The sequence below is a fragment of the Petromyzon marinus genome, chromosome 38 (assembly GCF_048934315.1).
Source record: "Petromyzon marinus isolate PM22_M1 ecotype Great Lakes invasive population chromosome 38, UKy_Petmar_22M1.pri1.0, whole genome shotgun sequence".
Lineage (NCBI taxonomy): Eukaryota > Metazoa > Chordata > Hyperoartia > Petromyzontiformes > Petromyzontidae > Petromyzon > Petromyzon marinus.
This window is the reverse complement of record NC_133704.1, coordinates 1,155,697-1,183,251: the sequence shown is the minus strand read 5'-3', so window position 1 is coordinate 1,183,251 and position 27,555 is coordinate 1,155,697. Positions and strand designations below refer to the sequence as shown.

The 27,555-nt window shown below is 52.2% G+C and overlaps 1 protein-coding gene across 2 annotated transcripts in view; it reads left to right on the top strand.

Annotated features, from left to right (window-relative positions):
• The first annotated feature begins 8,475 nt into the window (after nucleotides 1-8,475).
• PAQR4 (progestin and adipoQ receptor family member 4) overlaps nucleotides 8,476-27,555 on the top strand; it is a 36,859-nt gene continuing 17,779 nt past the window's right edge. Inside the window, exons 1-2 of one of the 2 annotated variants that reach the window (XM_032967985.2) lie at nucleotides 8,476-8,748; nucleotides 17,531-17,692. In XM_032967985.2, the coding sequence (XP_032823876.2) occupies nucleotides 17,536-17,692 (157 nt within the window). In that variant the 5' untranslated portion in view covers nucleotides 8,476-8,748; nucleotides 17,531-17,535. Of the gene's footprint in view, nucleotides 8,749-8,789; nucleotides 8,855-17,530; nucleotides 17,693-27,555 lie in introns of those variants that run through there. The other variant, XM_076072486.1, reaches the window with a different exon arrangement.

The following is a 27,555-nucleotide window of genomic DNA, read 5'->3' as shown; positions in this document are numbered from 1 at the left end:
GCTGCTCCATTAACCTCAACGGATTCGTCTCAATTCCCGGCAACGTCATTCGAGCCTCGTGGTGCCACGGCCGCGGAGCAACTCCGCAAGCGCCGCGACTCCCCCCTCCCCCCCACCCTGAGCACACGCACACATGCAGCACACACACGCGTAGTGTCCCGGCGGGGGATCGCCTGGCACAATGGGTTTTCATCCGAAGGGCCCCGAGGTGGGAAGTCCCGCGGTTTCCCGGTGCCCAGGACAAATCACATTGCGGCGCCCCTAAATTGTCTTAAAATTGTATGGGCGCACAAAGGTTCACCGGGCCAGCCACAATGAGTCACGCACGACATGGGGAGAGGGCCAGGGTGAAATATTAAGCGAGCAGAGCAGATAATGAGGGAGGGTGGATCCTAGCGCCACCGACTAAGTGTATTCGCCAGCCGGACGCCCTCCCAAATTAAACCGGCTGAGTTAGGGGTTAATGAGTACGGGGCAAAGACAATGGGCCGAAAAATAACGTAGCGTAACGCTCCATGTAAGGGAAAAAAAACTTTGAAAATCACAGGTAGGTGCACGATTGGCTGTGCAGGATAACGTAACCCCGGATGGGTTTTTTTTTTACTCAAGGGGCATTGAAAGGGGAGCCAGAAACGGTTCAAGAGAGTTCTCCTCTCCAACCTTAACATAAGTTGCCTTGTGGTTGTTGTGGTTGTTGTTGTTGTTTGACTTGCATCCCACTGGGATTTTTGCACACAGTGTTGGTGTACGGTGCTTTTTCAGGAATATTTTGCTGTTTTTTCCTGGATTTTCTGTTTGCACAGTCACATAGTCACTTCAAGATGTTTTCTTGTTCATGTTTTTTGTTTGTTGCGGTTGCACCCGATTCAAGAGCCGAATGGCTCACAGGGCTATACCAAATAAATGGAACTGAACCTCTCGGCCGCTAAGACTGACTCCCTGCCGTCTTGTCTCCTTAAGCCGCTCCGTGTGATGCCAGCGAGTGCTGCTACGAGGCAGTGATAGGCAAGGTTTTTTTGTCATCCTCCCTCCGACTCTCACAGCGTCCATGCGACGCCGTGAGTACAGCTGCGAGGTACTTGACAGGGCGTGTGAGTGTTTGGGGAATCGGATAGTAGTAGGACAGGCTCTGCTCGATGAATATTCCCTCCGGGCAGTGCAGGTGGAGTGCCATTGTTGGGCGGTATGGTTATCGCCATTGATTCTTACCTGCAGTAGAGGACATGTGCCAACAGAAGGTGGTAGACAGGAGTTGGCCCGTTGGGCCACCAGGGACCCCAGACCCCAAGAGGGGGATGCCGTAATGTTCCAGGGCCCCCTAGAGAGTTCGAGAAGGAAGGTGTGGCTAGGCACGGAGAGACCCTGAAACGAGTATAAAAGCCGGACCCCTGAACGGGTCCGGCAGTCATCGTCCACCTGAGGACCTGAAGACCTGAAGACCTTGTGATCTGAAGAACCACTCTGAAGACCTGAAGACCTTGGGATCTGAAGAACCACTCTGAAGACCTGAAGATCTTGGGATCTGAAGAACCACTCTGAAGACCTGAAGATCTGAACAACCACTCTGAAGACCTGAAGACCTGAAGATCTGAACAACCACTCTGAAGACCTGAAGACCTGAAGATCTGAAGAACCACTCGGAAGACCTGAAGATCTTGGGATCTGAAGAACCACTCTGAAGACCTGAAGATCTGAAGAATCACTCTGAAGACCTGAAGACCTTGGGATCTGAAGAACCACTCTGAAGACCTGAAGAACCACTCTGAAGACCTGAAGATCTGAAGAACCACTCTAAAGACCTGAAGACCTGAAGATCTGAAGAACCACTCTGAAGACCTGAAGAACCACTCTGAAGACCTGAAGACCTTGGGATCTGAAGAACCACTCGGAAGACCTGAAGCGAAGAGCCCAAAGGGCAGAACCCGGACCCCTGGCTAGGGTCGGGTTCAGAACTTACCATTCTAGGGTAGAGCTATAACCAGAGTGAGGGCACTTTAGTCTGGAGGGCTACCTCCCTAGGGTATCGGGTGTAAGGGGCCGTTACCCTTTGTGTTATGTACCCTTAGTTATAATAAACGTGTTGCCTCCAGCAAGTATCGCTCTCCCTGCTTACCCACTACACAGGGTTTGCACCGTGAATAAACGTTAGCACAGAGCCTCAGTGTGGTGTGAGTGATTTATGTGTGGAGCGGCTGCGTGGGCGGACACGTGGCGAGAGTGAGGGGCAGAGCGGCAGCCCGAGCGCTCGTTGAGATAATCGCCTGCTACAGCAGCTGCTGTAGCGTTAACTGTGGTACGTGCGCGTGTTAGAATATAATCACCCGCAGGAGCGTGCGTGTTCATGCAGCCGCTTTAGAGCAAGTCTTAGTACGGGTGCGAATTTGGGTATAACTGCCCACAGGCGTTCGCGCAACCGCTGAGTGTTGGTGTGTGTGCGAGTGAGGACTAACTCTGTACGGCGGTAAGCCAGTAGAGGAGAAAGCGGAAGAGTCCGTGTCATTTTTCTGCTCCTCCTCCTCCTCCATTGAAGGAGCGAAGAGCACAGTGTGGGTTCACGGTGTGGTCCGTAGTGTGGGTTGCGTGGCCACGATCGCACGACTGTGGGTTGTCTATAATGCATCTCTATTAATCATTTAGGTTAATATGGATCTATCGGAGTATTTATGCATGTCTATGGGTCTCTGTTTATTACTAGTGTACACGTATTTCTACAATTCTGTGGATCTCTACTTATCTCAATAAGTCTCTCTGGGTCGCTTTGCATCTCTATGAGTCCGTGTATATCTATGTCTATGGGATTACTATTGTATAATAGTACTTCTAGACACCAAGGAGGATTGTAGAACCAGACGGAGACGAGGATTCTTACTGAAGGCTGCTTGCCGTTTATCCACTCTCATACACACTTTGGCCACTGTACACTCACTGCTTGTTTACGCTCTCTGCACTCGATGCTTACACCCGTTATGGCGCACGTCAGAACTGTCCTTTACGCGGACATCCCGTCAGCTATCTACGCCCCGTTACGGCTCCCCTTTGTCTACCCACTCGTCTGCCCCGGGCAGGGGATCATCCAACACCGCCCGGCGACGAGGCGGGACCGCTACATCTCGAGCCCTTCCTGAGAGGTCGTCCACGCAGGCTCTCGTTATTTTTCCTCTCTCACTCTACCCACAACGGCGACCCAGAGCTCACGCACACTCCTCCTTATATATCCCCCCTCATTCTGAGTCCGCACGTGCTCCCACTTAAGCTTCCGTCTGCACGGCGCCAACCACGTGTTCCCCCACGCACACCTGTTGCCCCCAATTGCCCTCACTCACAGAGAGACTTGCGCAAGTTTGCATCGTGCATGCCCTTGCACGACCTTTCCACAAACTCACAACCTTCCAGCGCTCGTCCCTCGCTACACTAGTATGGTCCATAGTTTAGGCCACATGGCCATAATCGCACTGTTGTGGCTTGTCTTTAATTGTTCATTCATGATGGAGACGTGTGCATCGACCTGTTAATGTTTGGATGCGGCTGATGGTTTCAAATAATACAAGATTCAGACAGTGACGTTAGCAAGCTATTGCTGGGCTCTGATTGTATACGTGAAGAGAGATACAAAGGCAGATACGACGAGAGATACGACGAGAGATGCGACGAGAGATGCGATGAGAGATACGACGAGAGATGCGATGAGAGATGTGACGAGAGATGCGACGAGAGATGCGACGAGAGATGCGCTGAGAGATGCGACGAGAGATGCGATGAGAGATGCGACGAGAGATGCGATGAGAGATGCGACGAGAGATGCGATGAGATGCGACGAGAGATGCGACGAGAGATGCGACGAGAGATGCGATGAGAGATGCGATGAGAGATGCGATGAGAGATGCGACGAGAGATGCGACGAGAGATGCGATGAGAGATGCGACGAGAGATGCGGTAAGAGAGACTTCCTTATCTTTTTATTTCTTACGGCTGCTGACGTACAGTGATACGGTTATCTGGCTTGATAACAACCTGAATGTGAAATTGTAGTTGTGGCTGTGCATCTTCTTGTAGTTGGCCACCGGGTTTGCACACATCTCAGGAGGGATTTTGTCCCACTCCTCTTTGCAGATCTTCTCCAAGTCATTAAGGTTTCGAGGCTGACGTTTGGCAACTCGAACCTTCAGCTCCCTCCACAGATTTTCTATGGGATCAAGGTCTGGAGACTGGCTAGGCCACTCCAGGACCTTAACGTGCTTCTTCTTGAGCCACTCCTTTGTTGCCTTGGCCGTGTTATAGACTGATCATTTCTTTGTCAGTGGGCAAACATACAAAATCAGCAGGGGATCAAATACTTTTTTCCCTCACTGTACTACCACTTGATTGTATTTTCCAACAACAGTATTTGAAGGGTGTTGTCATTAAACTCGATTTGGTGCTTTCGTGACTGCAGAAATTCATCTTTGGTTTTTTCGGTAAAGTCACGTAGAAATAAGAAAAAATAAAATTACATAATATACGACGTTTCGATTGCAACACAAGCAATCATCATCAGGTAGAGGAAACACATAACCGCAGATATATATACAGACCTTGTCATTATTAACATATATTAATTCAATCTTTATTTAATAAGTATTGAGATATGCCATTAATATATTCATATAAATAGCATACTAGTTCTGAAATATGGCCCACAAACGTTGGAATAGTGGTGCTTCCAAAAGGAAAGCCAAAAAAGAAAAGGAGGCAAGAGAGGCAGTTTTGCTTCAAAGTGTTCCACTCATTGCCAACTTCTTTCAAAAGCCCTCTGATAGTAATCACGATGACAGCAGCAGCACTATTGTCACTCCCCCAGAGCCATCCTTTGAAGGTGAACCACCAACAGCTATTGGTGTACAAGAACCATCATTTACACCTCAGGAGCAGTTGGGCAGTTCACAAGAATCAAATCAGCAACCAAGCCATTCCTGGTGCTGAGGTCACTGACCCTGCATTATGGCAAAGCACTTCCAGTGACATTGTTAAGTCAGTGCTTATTGAAAGAGGAGCAGTCCCCTTTCAAAACCGCAATGAAAAATACCCAGCTTCAGTCCGCGATAGAGCGCTTGGTAAAAAGACTAGAAGTTTCAACAATTAAATTCTGAACTGTATATTGCCAAATAGGCAGAAGGTTTCTAGACAGTGGCTACTGTATTCACTCTCAACAGGTGTGTACTGATTTAAAGCTTTCGTGACTGCAGTAATTCATATTCTTAGTTTTTTCGGTAAAGTCACGTTGAAGGGAAACAACAAAATAATAAAATATATATAAAACAATAAAAAATTCTCACGACGTTTCGACCATAACTTATAAATAAATAAATGCGCCGTTTAAAAATACATTTATGCAAACCAACACACCTGAAGACGACCGTTTGAGTTATGGTCGAAACGTCGTGAGAATTTTTTTTATTGTTTTATATATATATTTTATTATTTTGTTGTTTCCCTTCAACGTGACTTTACCGAAAAAACTAAGAATATAGGTGTGTACTGCTTTGCATGCAAACTGTTCTCCAGCAAGCTCGGTGGCTTTAGTCAGGGGTTTGGTACTAAAAACACTCTGAAAGAATAGGGGAACACGAAAAGAGTGCCGACCTCAGATCATGCATGCTTGCCTTGCACCAGCGGACAAAGGGCAGTGCTTTAGATGCAGATCTCATTCAGCAACTTGATGGGGAACGTAAATACTGGAGGGACATTTTGAAAAGAGTTGTAGCAGTGATCAAGTTCTTGGGTGAAAGAGGACTTGCGTTTAGAGGAGATGATGAACGGTTTTGGTCAACCCATAGCGGTAATTTTCTTGGTATCCTAGAATTGCTATCACAATTTGACCCATTCTTAGCTGAACATATTAAAAGGTTTGGCGGAAAAGGAAGAGGCATGGTGTCATATTTGTCATCGACAATATGTGAAGAACTCATTGAGCTAATGGGTCAGAAAACTCGCCAAACAATAGCAGAAGACATTCGGGATGCCAAATATTTTTCAATAATTGTTGACTCCACCCCAGACCTGTCACATGTGGACCAATTGACGTTTATATTCCGGTTTGTTAACAGCAGCGGGAATGTGGTGGAGCGATTCCTGGGCTTTGAACCAATTGAGAGCCACACTGGTTAAAGTTTAGCAGACTGTGTGACTGTGAAGGTGGAGGGCCTTGGGTTGGACCTCTCAAACTCTAGAGGTCAGTCACGTGACAATGCATGCAACATGTCAGGAAATACAATTGGCTACAGGCCTACCTGAAACAAATAAACCCTCTGATAGAGTGTGTGCCTTGCGCAGCGCATTCACTTACCTTAGTTGGTGTTGGCACCTTAGACGGCAGTAGCCCAGAGGCTGACGAGTTTTTTAACATGTTGTAGTCACTGTAGATATTTTGCTCTTCATCCACATACAGATGGGGGAACGTCTTTCAGAAGACAGATGTCAGACTGGCATTAAAACCGTTGTTCAGTACTTGGTGGAGTGCTCGGGCAGAGTCAACCAATGCACTGTGGAGAAATTACACCCACATGATAGAGGCCTTCGGTGGTATGTGCAATGATGATAATGAGAAACGAGATACTCGAATTGAGGCCGCTGGACGATATGCTAAATTGGACATCTGAGAGATGGTGTTCATGGCCGGTTCCACGCTACAAGCATGCACCTACAGAAAAGTGACATTGACATCTCTGTAGCAGCACAGCTTTTGTCTTCGTTGAGGGATTTTGTGGAGGGAGAGCGAGACCAGTTTGAGGCTTTTGAAAGGGCAGCCTTAAATGTGACAGCTCTTTCTCAGTCATATAAGCACAATCTTCAACGAAAGAGGAAATGCAAAAAACATTTTCAGATGAGAGCTCAGAGCCAGGTGTGACACTTGAGGGGAGGGAGATGTTCAAAATAGAAACATTGAATGTGGTTATTCATAAGCTCGTGGCATACCTTGAACATCGCTTGGACGCTTACAAGCGTTTGACCAGTCTCTTTGTAGTTCTGTTAATGTCAGATCAGGTGTCTAACAGTGATTTAATCGTAGAAAAGGTAAATTCACTCTCCGCTGCATATCCATCAGACCTGGACATGAACTTTGCCAATTAACTCATCCAATTCAAGTCTTTTATGTCTGACTCTGAGGGTGAGAAGTGCCCCAACTAAATTGCTTGAGACGTTGCAGGCACTTCATCTGCAGTCAGTGTTCCCCAATGTTTTCGTGGCACTTCGGATTTTTCTAACTTTGCCAGTGACAAACTGCCAGGGTGAGCGGACATTTTCTCTTTTAGGCAGAATAAAAAAAATGAACTGCAGAATTGCATGTTGCCAAACACGTCTCAGCTCATTGTCACTTATGGCAATATAGTCAGACATTGTCAGACAGCTAGATTTTGACGATCTAGACACCAATATAGGACAGCGGGGGGGGCTCCAAAAGACGTGTGCCCAGGGATTTTATGGGACCATGATCCAGCCCTTCTGACCGTGTGTGCACTCCGTGTAGGGAAGCGGTGGTGTTGTGGTTAGCGCACTTCGCTACGAATCCTGCTCGCAACCAACATCGATTACGCATACCTGAAACGGGTCCTCGGTCTCCCCCCAGATAAACTCAGCCTTAAATTAGTAACTGCCTGCTTCGGCATGTTAACATGAGCACTGGGAAGACAAAGGCAGCCGTGCGTGTCCACCCACCACCCCGTGCACCTTCCCGGCCTTCAGAGGGGAGGAGATCTTTGTCTCTGTACGTCGGGTAGGGGATTGGAGAGGGGAGAAGGGGGAGGGTGAGAGAGGGTCAGGGAGAGAGTCAGGGAGAGAGTGCGGGGAGAGAGTGCGGGGAGAGAGAGAGAGGGTCAGGGAGAGAGTGGGTAGAGAGAGGGTCATGGAGAGAGTCAGGGAGAGAGAGAGAGTGCGGGGAGAGAGAGAGCGGGGGGAGAGAGAGTGCGGGAAGAGTGGGTAGAGAGAGAGAGAGTGGGTAGAGAGAGAGAGAGAGTGGGTAGAGAGAGAGAGAGTGGGTAGAGAGAGAGTGTGTGAGCATGCCTGAGGATCAGGGCGAGAGGGAGGGAGGAGCGGAGACGTGGGCTGACTGGCTTAGCTGGGTTGTAGGTGGGGGTCTGTGGAGGAGTCGTGAGCGTGTGTGTGTGCGTGTGTGTGTGTGCGTGTGTGTGTGCGTGTGTGTGTGTGCGTGTGTGTGTGCGTGTGTGTGCGTGTGTGCGTGTGCGTGTGTGGGTGTGTGTGCGTGTGTGTGTGGGCGCGTGTGTGCGTGTGTGTGTGGGTGCGTGTGTGCGTGTGTGTGGGTGTGTGTGCGTGTGTGTGTGGGTGCGTGTGTGCGTGTGCGTGTGGGTGCGTGTGTGCGCGTGTGTGTGCAAAGCAATGGAGAGGAGAGCAGGGCAAGGGGTGGGTGAAGAGACGCGGACGGGATGTGATCGCAGGAGGAGGAGGAGGATGATGCGGGGAGAGGGGGGAGGGGGGGCTGTAGGTGGGGGTCTATGGAGTGGGTGAGCGCGTCCGATCCCCTTGCTCGGTTCGCGTGGCTGGAGGCGGCAATCCGGGCCTGAAGCCGCTGGCGGTGATTGTCGCCTCTGGGGAGGGGGCTCGCGGTGGTTGTCGCCTCTGGGGAGGGGGCTCGCGGTGGTTGTGGCCTCAAGGCGGCGAGCAGCAGGAAGGGATCCGCGGTTCCGCATCGAGGATCTTGGAGGCTTCAACCCTCACGGCGCTGCCTCACGTCCACGCGACACATCGCTGAGAACGGTACGGGACACACAGACAAAGATCCCCCGTGTAGCCTTCGCAGACTGTTGGGGGCAAGTGCTGTTAGCGAGCGGCACCTGTGAAGGCCGGCACGGCACACGAGGGCGTGAGTGGAACAACACCAACACCACGCCCGGCCGCCTTTGTCTTTACACAGAGCACCGGGTGCTCGTCTGAAGCTAAATCGACCAAGGGGAGGCCCGAGACTGGTTCACAGACGACTCACTCGTGGTCTCACACACACACACATACAGACACACACACATACAGAGACACACACAGTCACACACAGAGACACACACACAGCCACACACACACACAGAGACACACACAGCCACACACACAGCCACACACACACACAGACACACACACAGCCACACACACACAGACACACACAGTCACACACACACAAAGACACACACAGTCACACACACACAAAGACACACACACATACAGACACACATACAGACACACACACAGTCACACACACATAGACACACACACAGAGACACACACACAGAGACACACACAGAGTCACACACACAGCCACACACACAGAGACACACACACAGTCACACACAGACACACACACAGTCACACACACAGAGACACACACAGTCACACACAGCCACATACACAGTCACACACACACAAAGACACACACACACACAAAGACACACACTAATCATACGTATTGGTCGACGATCCTCAACAAAACACAACCACACACACACATGCATACCATTACACGCACAATTACACACGGTGCACCGCACACAACATTACACACACAGTCGGGTACAAGAGGCAACAACGATAACCTCACACTCAATCACCCACTTACATTTAACAACTTACAATTAGACAAAGACACCCACCCGTGTCGCCTTAACAGACTGTTGGGGCAAGTGCTGTTAGCGAGCAGCACCTGTGAAGGCTACCGGCACTGTGGCACACGAGGGGGTGGGTGGCCAGCACCACGCACGGCCGCCTTTGTCTCCCCAGTGGCGATGTTTACTACACATCGCACCGGGTACACATTTGAGGCCGAATCGACCTAGGGGAGGCCCAGGACCGGTGCAGATAATCGTCACTTGGTGTTGGCCGTGATCGGGAATCGAACTCGGGGACGCGGGGTTCGTAGCGCAGCGTAGCGCTAACGGCTGCGCCACCATTCCTCACAGACACGAACACACAACAGACAGACACACACCAACACACAACACACCAACACACACGAACACACACGAACACACAGACACACACCAACACACACCAACACACAACACACACCAACACACAACACACACCAACACACAACACACACCAACACACACCAACACACAACACACACCAACACACAGACACACACGAACACAACACACACGAACACACAACACACACCAACACACACGAACACACAACACACACCGACACACAGACACACACGAACACAACACACACGAACACACAACACACACCGACACACACGAACACACAACACACACCGACACACACGAACACACAACACACACCAACACACACGAACACACAACACACACCGACACACAACACACACCAACACACACGAACACATAACACACAACACACAACACACAGACACACACAGACACACAAACACGACACACACCAACACACACGAACACACACGAACACAACACATACCAACACACAACACACACCAACACACACGAACACAAACACACACCAACACACAACAACACACACCAACACACACCAACACACAACACACACCAACACAACACACACCAACACCCAACACACACCAACACACACGAACACACGAACACACACCAATACACGAACACATAACACACACAACACACACGAACACATAACACACACGAACACACAACACACACGACACATACGAACACACACAACACTCAGACACACAACACAGACACACAAACACAACACACACGAACACACAACACACACGGACACACACGACACACACAACATACACGAACACACAGACACACACGAACACACACAACACACACGAACACACAGACACACACGAACACACACAACACACACAGACACACAACACACACAGACACACAACACACACAGACACACGAGCACACAGACAAACAACACACACAGACACAAACACAGACACAAACACAGACACACAACACACACAGACACACAACACACAGACACACAAACACAACACACACGAACACACAGACACACACGACACACACAGACACACAACACACACAGACACACAACACACACGAATCACAACACACACGAACCACACAACACACACAACACACACAGACACTCAACACACACAGACATACAACACACACACAAACACACACACAGACACACAACACACACAACACACAGACACTCAAACACAACACACACGAACACACAGACACACACGACACACACGAACACACACAACACACACAGACACACAGACACACACGAACACACAACAGACACACACGAACACACAACACACACAGACACACAACACACACAGACACACACGACACACACAGACACACACGAACACACAACACACACAAACACACAACACACAACACACACCACACACAACACACAACACACACAGACACACACGACACACACAGACACACAACACACACAGACACACAACACACACAGACACACAACACACACAGACACACACAACACACACGAACACACAACACACACGAACACAACACACACGAACACACAACACACGAACACACAACACACACGAACACACAGACACACACAACACACACAGACACACACGACACACACAGACACACAACACACACAGACACACAACACACACAGACACACCCGGGTGTTCGCCACCAGGTGTCGGTGACGTTGGCCACGGCGCGTGTGCCAGGATAGGTGTCCTTTTGAGCCACGTGAAGTGTCGAAGGCTCGCTGCTGGCTGAAAGTCACGGCACAGGCCCAGGTGCCATGCGTTGACTGAGATGACTGACAGATGTCTGTGTGTGTTAGAATTACACACATACACACAGACACAAAGACAAATATCCTGCGTATAGCCTTAATATACTGTAGGAGCAAGTGCTGTTAGCGAGTAGCACCGCTGAAGGCCGGCACGGAACACGTGGAGGTGGGTGGCCAGCACCATGCCCGGCCGCTTTTGTCTTCCTAATTACGCTGCTTACACTCTGTGCCAGTTACTCATGTAAGTGCACACGCAGATAACACAGAGAGATCACACGCAGATCACACACACACATAGATCACACAGATTACACATGCGCACTGATCACACACACATAGATCAGACACGCCTTGATCACACACATAGATGACACAGACACATCACACACGTAGATCAGACACACACATCACACACACCCTTATCACACAAACACATTACACACTTAAATCGGACACACAGATCACACACATACAGTGTGGAAAAAAGTATTTGATCCCCTGCTGATTTTGTACGTTTGCCCACTGACAAGGAAGTTATCAGTCTATAATTTTAATGGTAGGTTTATTTGAACAGTGAGAGACAATAACAACAAGAAAATCCAGAAAAACGCATGTCAAAAATGTTATAAATTGATTTGCATTTTAATGAGGGAAATAAGTATTTGATCCCCTCTCAATCAGAAAGATTTCTGGCTCCCAAGTGTCTTTTATACAGGTAACGAGCTGAGATTAGGAGCACACTCTTAAAGGGAGAGCTCCTAATCTCAGCTTGTTAGCTGTATAAAAGACACCTGTCCACAGAAGCAATCAATCAATCAGATTCCAAACTCTCCACCATGGCCAAGACCAAAGAGCTCTCCAAGGATGTCAGGGACAAGATGGTAGACCTACACAAGGCTGGAATGGGCTACAAGACCATTGCCAAGCAGCTTGGTGAGAAAGTGACAACAATTAGTGCGATTATTCGCAAATGGAAGAAACACAAAAGAACTGTCAATCTCCCTCGGCCTGGGGCTCCATGCAAGATCTCACCTCGTGGAGTTGCAATGATCATGAGAACGGTGTGGAATCAGCCCAGAACTACACGGGAGGATCTTGTCAATGATCTCAAGGCAGCTGGGACCATAGTCACCAAGAAAACAATTAGTAACACACTACGCCGTGAAGGACTGAAATCCTGCAGCGCCCGCAAGGTCCCCCTGCTCAAGAAAGCACATATACATGCCCGTCTGAAGTTTGCCAATGAACATCTGAATGATTCAGAGGACAACTGGGTGAAAGTGTTGTGGTCAGATGAGACCAAAATGGAGCTCTTTGGCATCAACTCAACTCGCCGTGTTTGGAGGAGGAGGAATGCTGCCTATGACCCCAAGAACACCATCCCCACCGTCAAACATGGAGGTGGAAACATTATGCTTTGGGGGTGTTTTTCTGCTAAGGGGACAGGACAACTTCACCGCATCAAAGGGACGATGGACGGGGCCATGTACCGTCAAATCTTGGGTGAGAACCTCCTTCCTTCAGCCAGGGCATTGAAAATGGGTCGTGGATGGGTATTCCAGCATGACAATGACCCAAAACACACGGCCAAGGCAACAAAGGAGTGGCTCAAGAAGAAGCACATTAAGGTCCTGGAGTGACCTAGCCAGTCTCCAGACCTTAATCCCATAGAAAATCTGTGGAGGGAGCTGAAGGTTCGAGTCGCCAAACGTCAGCCTCGAAACCTTAATGACTTGGAGATCTGCAAAGAGGAGTGGGACAAAATCCCTCCTGAGATGTGTGCAAACCTGATGGCCAACTACAAGAAACGTCTGACCTCTATGATTGCCAACAAGGGTTTTGCCACCAAGTACTAAGTCATGTTTTGCAGAGGGGTCAAATACTTATTTCCCTCATTAAAATGCAAATCAATTTATAGCATTTTTGACATGCGTTTTTCTGGATTTTTTGTTGTTATTCTGTCTCTCACTGTTCAAAACAGGTCCCTGCAGGGTGGGCTGGTAGGAACATTGGAATTCTTCACTTCGTTAAAGTATTGAAAGGGGACGGACGGACGGACACATTAATCTATTGCAGGCTGGTACACTCAGTTTACAACTTCGTTCCTACCAGTATAAACCTACCATTAAAATTATAGACTGATCATTTCTTTGTCAGTGGGAAAACGTACAAAATCAGCAGGGGATCAAATACTTTTTTCCCTCACTGTACTAAAAACAAAGATCCCCCGTATAGCCTTAACAAACTATTGGGGCAAGTGCTGTTAGCGAGCACCTACGAAGTCCGGCACGTAGGTAGGTGTGTATGTATGTTGAACTTCTTTTGCACCGTATGTAGCCAATCGGAGGTGCGGAGGGGGTTGGTGGCCAACACCACTCCCAGCCGTCTTTGTCTCCCCAGTGCCGATGTTTGCACACTGCAACAGGTACTCGTTTAAGGGGGCCGCCCATAAATGACGTCACGCACCTGGGGGGGGGGTTCAGACATTTGTGACGATGTGTAACGAGGGGGCTTGAGAAATGTGACGTCACATCAAAATGCGCAACTTTAAATAAATATAAACACGTTCTACTTAATTAAATAGACTTGTAAAATAAATGTTTTCTCTTACAACAACAGAGTGCAGCGCCACATTAAATACGCACTACAATGACAATAGTTTAAAGCGATTTGAAGCATGTTTTATATTTTTTGGGGGGGGAGGGGCAGAGCTTTGTGACGTCATATTTGAGGGGGGGGTCTGACTTTGTGACGCCGTGTGAAGAGGGGGTCAAAAATCGTCCAAAATCGCGTGACGTCATTTATTGACGGCCCCAAGGCTGAGTCGACCTAGGGGAGGAAGGCGCAGGACGAGTTCAGACATTCGCTGCCACGTGAGCTAACCACTGCACCACCGCTCCGCCCAAAGCCACCAATTGCTCACGGACGCCTGCGCGGCTGCGAGTGGCGTCGACTACTCGGCTTTATTGCAGCCGGAATTCTCCGGGGCTGAGCTCCAGAAAGTATACACCGCCCCCCCCCCTCTCCGCTGTCGGGGAGGTGGGGGAGGGGGTTAAGGTCCAGGGAGGGGGTCACGAAGCCTCAGAAAATGTCGCGCTTGACAACTTAATCCCCGGCTAGCAGCCAGGGGAACGCGGCTTATCGTGACATCCAAGATGCTATCAGAGAGGCCCTCCTATTTTTGACCCAGAATATGAGACCAAATTAAAAAAAATGCGTTTGATAACAATCTTATTCACCTTGGAAAGCACAGAAAAACACCACCACCATCATCAGCCATGGTCAATCCACTGCTGGATGCAGGCCGCCCCAAGTCGCCGCCCCCACGACCCTCTCGCGGTCTTGCGACGCGACGATCCCATCCAGCACCCGCGATACGGACTGAATTCATCGCTCCGTCTCCTCCGCAGCGGACGACCTCTCGGAGGCGTTCCATCCCCCCGGGCTGCCGCTCCGTTCTTAATCTCGAACATCGTCCCCCATATCCGTCACGTGCCCTGCCCAACAAGCCCCAACTCAACTTTTCCCCCACAGTTGGACTGATCGGAAAATCTTCAACAATCCACGTGTTCCTCTCTCGCTGTATTTCCATTGTAAACGTAAAAATATAACCCTCTTGTTTGGAAAGAGTGGGCAGTGAAGCATGGAGAGGTACGCGGCACGAGGAACACATGGGGGTGGGAGAGCACACGGCCAGTTCGAGACATCAGCTGACCGACGGAAAGTTAGGAAACGTAAGACGAACCACGGAGTGGAAGCCAAGGGAGCACGCTGCGTAGATGGAGCGATTGAGCCCGATGGCGTGTAAGTGTGGTGTTATTGTCGACCCCCTTATCACACTCAATGGAGACAAAGATCCCCCGTGTAGCCTGTGACAGCCTGTTGGGTCAAGTGCTGCTGCTAGGGAGTAGCAGCGCCTATGAAGGCCGACAAGGCACATGAGGGGGTGAGGTAGGGGGGGTGGGGTGGCCAGAATCACGACCGGCCGCCTTTGTCTCCCCAGTGCTGATGTTTTACACACCGTACCTGGGGAGGCACGCGACCGGTTTAAATATTTGCTGCTGATGTCGCCCCCGACGACACGGCCCATTGGCGTACATCGGTTAGCACCGCGGTGCGAGGCTCGGCGCCTCGCACCATCCACCGTGTGAGCTCCCCTCCCTGGCCACGCGACGTTCACGCGCAGTCACGGCACCGTGCGCTCGCTCGCCACGACGAGACGAGGTCAGCCACCAGCGCCAACTCGGCCCCGGTTGTACGGGGGGCCCCGTGGGATGTTCCCAGTCGACCTTGGGGGGGGGGGTTCCTCCTCTGCAGCACAGCTTCAGCTTACAATCACTCGGCTGCCAAAGGCCCCGTTGAGCCAAAGCAGCTCTGTTGCCATGACGACCACGGCTCAAGACCTTGGGCAGTGACGGTATCGCAGTTACATGGAGATCCGTAGAGTTACGTGGAGATCCGTAGAGTTACGTGGAGATCCGTAGAGTTTCACAGAGTTACACAGAGATCCATAGTTACATAGGGACTCATAGACTTGGACTCAGGCTGTATCATTTAAGCTGCTAAGGCCCCGTCGCGCCAAGCAGCTCTGTTGTCACGATGACCATGGCCCCAAGATCGTGGGGCAGTGGCCGCGGTTACCGGACATCATCGCAGGGAGGAGGGAACGTGCAAACCAACCAGAGCAGCAGCAGCAACAACAACAACAGCAGCAGCAGCAGATTATTCACAATAAACCCGCCGCCGTCAGAACTTCTCACTTGCAGCACGGATCTACAACACCGCTTACTCGGCAAAATACTAAACACTAAAAAAACCCCAATCTTACACTGGCCTGCGTTTGCCCTTGCGACCAGACGGGACCCGCACCTCTCTTGGCCATTTCTCTGCGCCCACATCCTTTATGAGCCCCCCACTTTGTGGTTGTCAGCGACGCGGACTGCCGCTTGAAAGTGAGTTGTAAAAGTTGCATCGTTTCCCTGCAACAGCAACGAGCATAACAATTAATATACACCCGAGCATAAAACAATACACACACGGGCATAAAACAATATACACACGAGCATAAAATAATTGCAAGTCAAATAGCATGCACATTGCATCAGAGGGCTGGCCATAAACGGGAATCCAACTGGGGTTATTGGTTTATAAGCGCGATGTGCTCACCACTACGTTACCAATTGCCACAGACGTGGTCTGTGGTGATTGGTAACGTAGTGCTTTTCTTGCGTAGATAAAACCACACAATGCAACCTGCATTGGCCCAAAATATCCCAATGCCGAAAGATTACCCACAAATTATTATATTGATATTACACAATGCAACATAACCCAGACCCCCCCCCCCTCCACCTTCTGCGAAGACCTGGCAGGACCCTCCTGAAAAAAGTGTTTTTTTTGTTTTCTGGGTAAACCGGTGGAGTAGCAAACCAGGACTCTTCTTGGCTGAGTGGCATTTCTCTGTCACTGCCCTGGCAGAAGCCGTCTGGAACTCACTCTCCCAATGCACAGCAGTAGCAGCACCATCCACATTCAAGCTGCAGCTCAAGGCTCTCACCCCGTTCCAGGCTCTCACCCAGAGCAGGCTCTTGCTAGTCCAGGCCGGCTTACGAGGAATTTTGAGCTCTGGCTTCGCACCTCCGAGTTCTCAATCAAACGTTGTGATGTCCCGTCCGTGAAAGAATCACCATTATTATTAATATGAATAATAAACAGGAATATGATTATCGATATAAATATTGAAGCAGGAGCGTGTTTGGTGCGCTCATCCCCGCAGGGCCCATGCCACGCCCTCGCCTGCTCGACTGGGCCAGCTGCCCTCCGCACCTGCGCTTCAACAAGTTCGTGCTGGCCGGGTACCGGCCGGTCTCCACCGGCTCGGACTGCCTCCACAGCCTCTTCTACCTACACAACGAGTCCGGCAACATCTATAGCCACGGTAACGACGACGGTCCCTCCACACTCCCCACGGTACCCCCCCCCCCCCCGTTCACCTTCATCTTACTCCCTGAGATGCAGGAGGTTTCTACTGAACTCCTAGAGCCCATAGCATGGATGTTAGGAATAATCCCACAGATCCTTCGGATCATGAATGTTTTCGTTTTGGGTTTTGAGTATATCCACCAAATGAATCCTAAGGATGGTAAATAATCTTTCATTTGGGTTTTTAAACGCGGCATTTTAAGAAGGAAAAAAATGCTTTGTAAGATTCACAGCCCTGGCCTGGTGCAGCCATCGGCGATGACCGGCAACCCCCACGTGAGCCAGGCTTGTGTCTGGATGCTACGAGCTTGGCTCACAAGCGTGGGAGCTCCCCCACCCATGGCACGGATCGCACACGCTGGCCGCCTCCCGGCAGCTCCCTCCTTCCACCAGCAGCAGTGGAGTGAGCAAGACATTGCAGGGCTGTGCCCCTTTACCCTCTTACGTAAGCCACAGATCGCTCGTCACAAGAGTGTGGAGGAGTGCCCTCCAGCGTTGGCGAAGGACGCTGCTGCTGGTAAAATAAAAAGTTGAGTTGCGTTTTTAGTTTATCTACCAGTCATCTCAGTCAGTCAACCCACGACACCTGGGTCTATCCCGTGACCTCTTGCCAGCTGGCGTTCGACACTTCACGTGGCCTTAAAGTGCACATAGCCTGGCGCAATAGCCGTGGTGACGTCAACACCACTGAGTGCCGAATGGTAGGTGTTGTCGTTGGAGTAACCGGAGTTACGCGACCGCGGTGTCTCCGACGAGGCAGTTCCTTGACGCGGCGTGGTTCAGGTCTTGCGCCGGCGCGGAGAGCGAGGGATTTACGTGAACACGACCCACTCGTGATATGTTGGGAGCACGATTGTGATCCTACTGGTCATGACGTAAAAAAAAAATATGCACGCATTTTCATGGCAGGTTGTGACATGCGGCCCACCGCCGGACGACGGCCTCCCCGAGCTTCGTCGCCCACGGTGGCTGTCGGTTTTTAGAAAGGCCCCAGCATCCAGCCTTGGTGCCTGGAACATGTCCCCGAAGCGCGACGCTCCGTCGCGTCACCTTCGTTCACATTTTGTTCCATTCAAGGGTCACCGACGGCTCCATGCAAGCAGCCGGCGTCGCCATGGATCGCGCGGGCCGTGTGACTGCCCTGGGGCCTCCTGGACCAAAGGGGCCAGGGTGCCAGCTGTAGGAAGGGGGCGGAGGCGTCTGTTGATTGGCGATGGGTTTTTTCGCACCGTCTCCGCTGCGCCGCTCGCGTGCGGTGCCGCGGCCGAGCCTTGGCGAATTCAAAACAGCGAGTGTCCTCCGATCGACCGACCCTCCCAGTTCCGTGCCGAGACTCTTGCGGCACGCAGGACGCGTCTTCTCGCCGCCTCTCTCGTCAAATCACAGCCGCTCGGGCACCTCGCCACGTCGTGCCGGTTATTCGGCCATACTTCGTCACGCCGGTCGGTTGCGGTGCTCGCGAAGAGGCAGGGCCACTGGGTATAGGTTAAGACGTCGGCGGCCACCGATGTTAACCGCGGCCGGGAGTGGAACTCGCGGTGCACCAACTGCCATGCCACCAGCCTCGCCCCGGGCCTGTACTATTGCGTAATCGCGCGTCTCATTGTCCGCACATGTGGCTGCCTCTATTTATACCCACAAGGGCAACGGGGCATGCCAGTACAGTGCTGCTTTCAGACGCCTTGGCAGCCCGGACGACACAACACCCCCGCAGCCAGGCCGACCTGCACTCTCGTTTTTGTACGAGTAAATGTACGGCCCTTTTACCAATCCACTGCTGGATGAGAACCTCCCTGTGTCGTGCTGGTTGCGGAGGTTACCTCACCGTACTTCACCGTGCTGATTAGTGCGGGTTGGTGAAGGTGGGGAACATAGACGTTGGAGCATAGTACAGTACAACGGTGGGTTTTTCTGCACTCAACTCTGCTGACATCGCAGCAGCAGTCTACAGCGCCTGTTATGCATGGTGGTGGTCGCCCATCCAAGCTCTATTGATGCTGTTAAAATCCTGCTTGGCTTCTGCGACCTGTCGCTATCGGGTGCATTGCTGTGGCTCTGTTGGCTCTCGAGAACCAAAGAAACAACGACAAATGATCTGGTGACGCCGCTGCGTTGGCAGTGGTGGCACAAGCACGGTCATCTAATAAACCCAACACGTTCCTCAATATAACGCCGCGTGGCCTCTAAAAGGCAAACATGTAATTGGCGTCGTTTCGGGCAATGGCCCTTGTCCACAGAACAGAGAGACGGAGAGTGGCCGCCCCACCGCTTTGCCTCTCTGCGCGCTGTGCACGAGGGAAGTTACCCCAGAACGTCACCGATTGTGAAACGGCGACAGACTGCGGAAGCGTGCGGTTGAGCGTTGCCAACGGATGCAACGTGGACGTTATTAAGTCTGTGAAACGTGACGAGGATGTGGGAGCAGGTGTCACGTAATGGCTGCGTGCGTGCGTTGCGCTGTACGCGCCACACACAACCGTCCGACCGGCATCGGAGTAGCGCAGCACCGAAGCGAGCGATGCGTCCGCGCAGCAGGGGAATAACGCTCGATTAACATTTCACCGCACGGGAACGCGACGAGGCTGCGTCCGCTTGCCACGAGCGTACCAGCATGCCTACGGACACCTAATCAGTGGGAAAGAGATACAGCGGGTCTGGTGAAATGCTCTCCAACTCGACCCTGAAAGTCGTACTCCATCGACTCCGTCCGTCTCCGTGTCTGTCCTTCCGTATTGATACAGTGGCGGCGAGAGAACCCCCGTAAAGACGATACAGCTTGAGTGAAACTCGAGTACAAAGTTGTGTTGCCGTTAGGGACTCGCGCTATTCAAAACCAGACATGTTGATCGAATGGTTACTTCAAACTTGCACGTATGTTGTACTTCTTTCACACCGTACGTAGCAAACCATGCTAATGGGGGGTGCGAGCTTCAGAGATACGAGTCAAGCAGAAGGCGCGACAAGATTTGCAAACACGCAAACGAATTTTTGCCCTTGCCCTGCCCGCTAGCCGTCAGATTACGTACAGCTAATTAAATTCTGAAATGATTGTGCAAAATGCACGCTGATAAGCGTTACAGATCCATGGTGCGCGCGGTAATAATGATGATGATAATTTCGTATGGCTATGTTGCGCAACTATGAGAGATTTGGTCCGAAGGGCGCAGCGATAGCGAGATGTTAACTACCTCGCCTGGTGTACAGGAGGTCGTGCGTTCGACCCTGACGCCTGCTGCATATTTGGAGTTTGCGTGTCTCTCTCCCCGTAGTCGCGTGGATTTTTCTCCAGGATCTCCGCTTTTTCCCTCCACATTTAGAAACATACTTTTAGAGTATTTGACTGCTATCAATCTCCACACGACAAGCAACTTTGTTGAGCTGTCATTTTGACAGTCAGGTCGCTTCTGAAAAAAAAGCTATATAGCTCAGTGCGCCTTACCTGGTAAAATAAAATAAAAATAGTTAGTTGGAAGTGATTTCGCCGTTCAATTGCTTTGTCCGGGAGTTGGCGAACACGTGGGCACGACAGCTCCCGCTCGTGTTTAGCGCAGGACTCGTGCCGTTTGGTGCAGCGAGTCGAGAGGGTGAGGGGGGGGGGGCCTTGTCCGTGCCGTGGAATCGAATCGCCCGCCCTGCGTTCCACCCGTGGTGAATTCTGGCACCGTCGTTCAATTAACCGATTGGTCAATTCGTCGGCCGTTTTGATTGCCCCGGTCAATAAATGGGCGCGCGTCTCACCGCGTCGGCAGCGAGGGGACGTCGCTCCGGCCGATGGGCAAGCGCATCGGCAGCGCGGCCGGCGCATCGTCCGGAGAGCTCCGCCCGACACGTGGGGTCGGGGGTGACCCCGCGCGGGAACCCGAGCATCGCGGGCGCCGTCGCGGGGGGTGCGAGTCGTGACGATCCCGATCGCTGCACGGACTGCACGATGGTCTGTGGCGTCATCACGTCCGTGCTCCCCCCCACCGCTGTCCAGTGAGTGTGGTGCAGTACGGTCACATAACCGCCCTCGTCCATCAGCGAGCGGATTGCCGCAAGGGCTTGGCATGTCCATCCAAACACCCAACGGGATCGGCGACAAAACTTGAGGTGAAGGCCGCGTTCAGCATCGGATGGAAGTGGCTCAGAAATGGCGTCAAGGCCAGGGTTCAGTGGTGTGGCCAGGGTTCAGTGGTGTGGCCAGGGTTCAGTGGTGTGGCCAGGGTTCAGTGGTGTGGCCAGGGTTGCCTCGTTTGGTGTGCTGCTCTCACGGTCTGGAACTCACTTCCGCACAGACATCTGTGCTGTCGACTCCCTGTTCAAATCCAGGCGTAAGACCTGCCTCTTCTCCTCTGCTTTTGACTGTCTCTTTCTCTCCTTGTCAAGTAAAAAAATTGGTATCCAAAAGATACCAACATCCCCGTGTCTGCACGGCGCCCTGAGACACGGCTGCTTCCATACGCGTTATAGACTCGTGTATCACGTCGAAGACTCGTGTATCGCGTCGTGTATTACAGCAGCAGTGGCCTAGCTGTCGATTGGCACCCTGGTGGTGAGATGTTTATCTGCCTCGCCTGGTATACAAGACGTCGTGGGTTCGATTCCAACCCCGGCACCTGTATATTTGGAGTTTGCGCTGTCTCTCTCCCTGTGGTCGCGTGGATTTTTCTCTGGGTCCTCCGGTATTTCCCTCCATAAATAGAATCAACATCACGTGTTTAGAGTGTTAGTGCTGCTATAAATCTCCACATGATGATAAGCCACTTTGTTGCGCTATCATTTGTGGTATCCAGGTCGCGTCTAAAAAAAGAGCTACGTAACTCAGTGGGGTCTTACCTGATCATTACAAAAACACAAGTTTAAAATAGTTACAACAAAAATAGTGTGCACAGGCGGTGCAACAATGACACCACAGCCAACGGGATGGAGAGCACCCAGCCGCCGGGGTACAAAGAGGAGCAGTGCGCACTGGACAGGGTGGGGGGGTCCTTGTCATCCCTCGCAAACCCTGCAACGCTGCTGTATTGAGACCGGGGGGAGATCTCCGATCGGCTCGTGAGTTCAGCCCCCTCGCAGTGCCCCCCTTCCCAACTCGATACGGGGGGGGGGGGTAACGCTTGAGCCCCCCTCCTCCTGACTGCTGGGCCGAGTGGGGTCGTTACTGACACGTTCACTAATCACGCCCCCACACGTGGGGCATGGAGATTCTCAGAGACGTGGGTGTGCTCCACCCGTCGGGGGATGAATCATCTCTCATAATCTGCCACGAGGCAATCGTCGTCATCATCAACGCTTCATCATCAGCAACCATGGCCAATCCACTGCTGGTTGAGAGTAGTGTAGTAATAGAACTTCCGCGCCGTCGGGACGGGCCACGTATCGGTTGGTGGTGGCGGTGGCTACAGTGGTGAGGTCGTATCCATGGATACGGCAGCGACGGGGATACTCGCGCTTCGCCCACTCCGGGGAAAGTCCCTCGGTGTTGAGTTGGAAGGTCCTTGATCCAGGACCCGATGTAAGAGCGTGTCGATTGCCCCCCCCCCTCCCCCCGGAGGAGAGGGCCGTCTTGGTGGTTTAGAGTGATTGTTTCCGTGGAGACCGGGAGATCGTTGATCGGCGTTCGCTCGCCGGGTTGACGCGATTTCTCACTGAAGAGAGCGGCCCACCTGAAGGCTGCCACCCTCCACTCCTGTGCGTTTCTAAAGACAACGTACACGCACGGCCTGTTTGTCACTCCGCCATGCGTCGCCACGCCGGTCAGTTCGGGTTGGAGGAGGGGGTCTCGGAGCCTTGCTTAGCTTCTGGGCTCTGATGTCATCGGGCCCATTCCGAGCGTTTTGGTCAGAGGCCAAAAGACGACGACACAACAATCAGGGTTATTGTTGATAAGGCATACAGCCCTTGGGCATTCCACTGTTGGATGATGGCCTCCCCATACCGCATCGGTCTTGAGGGTCGTTTGACCATTCTTCACCACGCTGGTCAGTGGAGGATGGGGCAATGGCGGTTCCAAGCTCTTCTCTTTTTTGAAACTCTTCGTCACAGGTGGTGACATCAGCACAGCGCTCGGGTTTTGTCGATGCCCGGCCGGGCCGATGGGATTGCGAGCTGAGACAGGATTTGATGACGGAGGGCACGGGAAATGGGGCCTCGCCTCGTTTAATTGGATTGGTGGCGTTAATCGCAGCATCACCTGAGCCCCTAACGTCCTTCATGGACGCCGGATTGTGCCAACGCACATGGAAACGAATTACTGCTTAATCCGGGTTTGTGTGGACACAGGGGTCAGTGCCCATTACCGCCGCTTGACTGCTCCGCAGCGGCGGTGGCTACGCTGTCTTGTGGTTGTTGTTGTTTGACTTGCATCCCACTGGGATTTTTGCACACAGCGTTGGTGTACGGTGCTTTTTCTGCAATATTTTGCTGTCTTTTCTTGGATTTTCTGTTTGCACAAATCACATAGTCACTTTAAGATGTTTTTTTGTTCATGTTTTAGTTTTTTGTTTGTTGCGGTTGCACCCGATTCAAGAGCCGAATGGCTCACAGGGCTATACCAAATAAATGAAACTGAAAAAAACTGAAACTGCTACACGTGGCTGCCTGTAGCGGTCCAGCGCTGTCGAGGCAGCAGCAAGGGTTGGTGGATCACCGCACAAAGGTGTCGTATGAAATTCCCTTCCCGTGGGGGTCGAGAAGGCGCTACAGCAGATGCGGACTAATCTCCATCTGTTTCATCTGTACAGGGAGTGTTGTCCACTCGCACGCGCGCACTTTCTCCGGTGTGTATAAACAATCGTTAATTGGCTGAAAGCATCTTACTATATAGAGAACCGCAGAGCTTGGGAAACTGTTGGCATTGTCTCAGCGCCTGTCCACAGCTGCATGCTTCCCAGCTTGTCTGTGGTTCTCTCTCTCTCTCTGGAGCAAAATACCGTGCGGCGGCGGCGGCGTATTACAAGTTTAATTTAAGTTAATACATTTATTATGGGTGCTCGAGTTATTGTCAAAAGGGGCCGAGGTGAGAGGCATAGGCCGCGAGTTGCGATGCTCACGTTGCTTGGCAACCGTCTATTGCCCAGCTGGAGCGCTCTGCTCACACAGCCGGTCCATCGGCCCCGAACATCAGGGATGGCGCGCATGGCAGCAGCATCATCGCCCCCTTCCGAGAAAACCTGGCAGGACCCTCCTGAATTAAGAGTCTTGAGACTCTGAGGCTTTACCTGGGTAAACGAGCCTTGTAGGATGCGGATGGATTAGTTTTATTTTGATGTTTTTGGGTGATTTGTTTACCTGCCTTTGCACTACTTTCGTGTGTTTGTGTTGTTTGTTGTTGCAATGTTCTTACCCGCTCTATACCTCATCGGATTCCTCCTCCTGCATATAAATATTGTGATTTGCATCACCCCACAGCTTTATACTCTACAGCGGCTGGCATCACGGGCCCTGTGCAAGGAATTAATGGAGTCCCCCACCTATCTCCAATCCGGCCCCCCACCCCCCACCGCCTCTTCCTGGCACGAAGCCTGGGCCCCCTCCTGCCCCACGCGGGCCCTGGTGCGCTTGCACCGCCTGCGCCCCTCCGCTCGACAGCTACGCTACGGAACGTCAATTACCCCAGGGACAATCCTCCTCAAGCCCGAGGGGCCCGTGGCTCGCGCGCTGCGGCCACTCGAGTCGACGGCAGCTCGTGCCAGGGCTTGTTGCGAGCCTCGTGGTGAGGCTCATTCAGGAGCCATCTCCAAAGATATCCCTCCAACCCGTATTGGAAATGTTGGGATAAGTGTTGTGAGCGAATCAGCCATGAAGGCCGGTACGGCACACGATAGCGGGTTAGTGGCCAGCACCACTCCCGGCTGCCTTTGTTTACCTTCGTGGTGATGATTCCACATCGCACCAGGTTGTGCCCATTTGAGGCGGAGTCGATCTAGGGGAGGCCCACCGTCTTACATCCAAGACGTGCGGCAAATACCTTCTTCACCCGTCTACACACACAGGTGGTGGCAGTGGGACAGACGCATCTACCACCTTGCTGGTGGCCAGTAGCGTAACTCGCGTGGGGGCAGGGGGTGCCTTGCCCCCTCCCCCCTGCTGGCCAGAGAGTTAGGGGCCCCCTGGACAACCACGTTTAATTTGTTTATGAAAATGCTTTCGTTTACGCTCCACGTTTTATTTTAAATGGAGTTGTCACGTTTGGGCTTCCGCAAATTGGGGCCCCCACCTTGACCGATTGCCGCACCCCCTGAGCTGATACTGTCGTTACGACGCCGCTGGTGCTGATGGGGAATCAGGGTGCCGTCTCGGGTAGCAGGGTTGGTGGCGCACTGATGGGGGGGGGGGGCTCTTAAGAGGATTGCGTAGGGCCCCCCTCTTTGTTCAATTCCTCCCCCTCTCGGATTACCCCACCGCGGCCGATGCCAACCAACGTCGGCAGCGTATCGCGGACTGTGGTTATTCCAGTCCTGGAATTCAAATGCGAGATGAGAGCCTCCTCCCTCGCTGGGTGTGGTTGCAACACCTTGGCGATTCGGTTACCGAATCACACCGGAGGATTGCTCAGTGTCCTAGAGTGGTACGTGCCAACCACGACCATCATCAACATGCACAGCGCCTCCCACCAAAGGCAGCTGCACAGAGCCCCTCTGCCGCACGGGATAGTTTGTTCGACTCTTAAACGCTGGCCAAATGTCTTTGAATAAACGAAATTATTTTTGTATTTTACCGGCTAAGGCCCATCGTGCTGTATCGCTCTTTTTCAGAAGCGACTTGGCCGCAAATGATAGCTCAACGACGTGGCTTATCGTCGTGTGAACATCTATAGCAGCCAAATACTCTTACACGTGTGTTGTTGAGTCTAAATGTGGAGGGAAATACCGGAGGACCCGGAGAAAAAATCCACGCGACCACACGGTGAGATCGGCACGCAAACTCCAAATGTATTAATCCGGCGGGAGTTAACCCCCCCACACACACTTTAGCTCACCACACGCGGTCTGCCGATTGACAACCGAGGCTGATGACGCTGGAGGGATCAAATAAGAGACAACGTTCCAGCTGCCGCGCCGGGAGATGGGAGTCGAATCGGCGACCTCTGGACGGCAAAGTGCAGCGCACTGCTGACCCCGCAGGAGTCGCGAACTCCTGCGGGTTCGCGAGCCCCTGCTGGTTCGCGAGCCCCTGCTGGCTCGCGAGCCCCTGCTGGTTCGCGAGCCCCTGCGGGCTCGCGAGCCCCTGCGGGTTCCGGGTTCGCGAGCCCCTGCGGGTTCGCGAACCGCGTCGCCGCTGTTCGTGGGCGAATCGAAGCGGCATCAAGTCCCTGCGACTCGCCCAGCCATGCATCCACCACCACCATCAGCAGCAGAAGCATCAGCAGCGTCATCATCAGCAGCATCGTCGTCATCAGCAGCAGCGTCGTCATCAGCAGCAGCATCATCATCAGCAGCAGCATCATCAGCAGCGTTGTCAGCAGCAGCGTCGTCAGCAGCAGCAGCGTCATCAGCAGCAGCAGCGTCAGCATCAGCAGCATCATCAGCAGCAGCATCAGAAGCAGCATCCGAAGCAGCAGCATCAGAAGCAGCATCAGAAGCAGCATCATCAGCAGCAGCAGCATCAGCAGCAGCATCACCAGCAGCAGCATCAGCAGCAGCAGCATCATCAGCAGCATCATCAGCATCATCAGCAGCATCGTCGTCAGCAGCAGCGTCAGCAGCATCATCAGCAGCATCATCAGCAGCAGCATCAGCAGCAGCAGCATCAACAGCAGCAGCAGCATCAGCAGCATCATCATCAGCAGCGTCTCCACCGCCGTCCACCGCACTCGTTGCCCCCACACTGCCCTCCCAG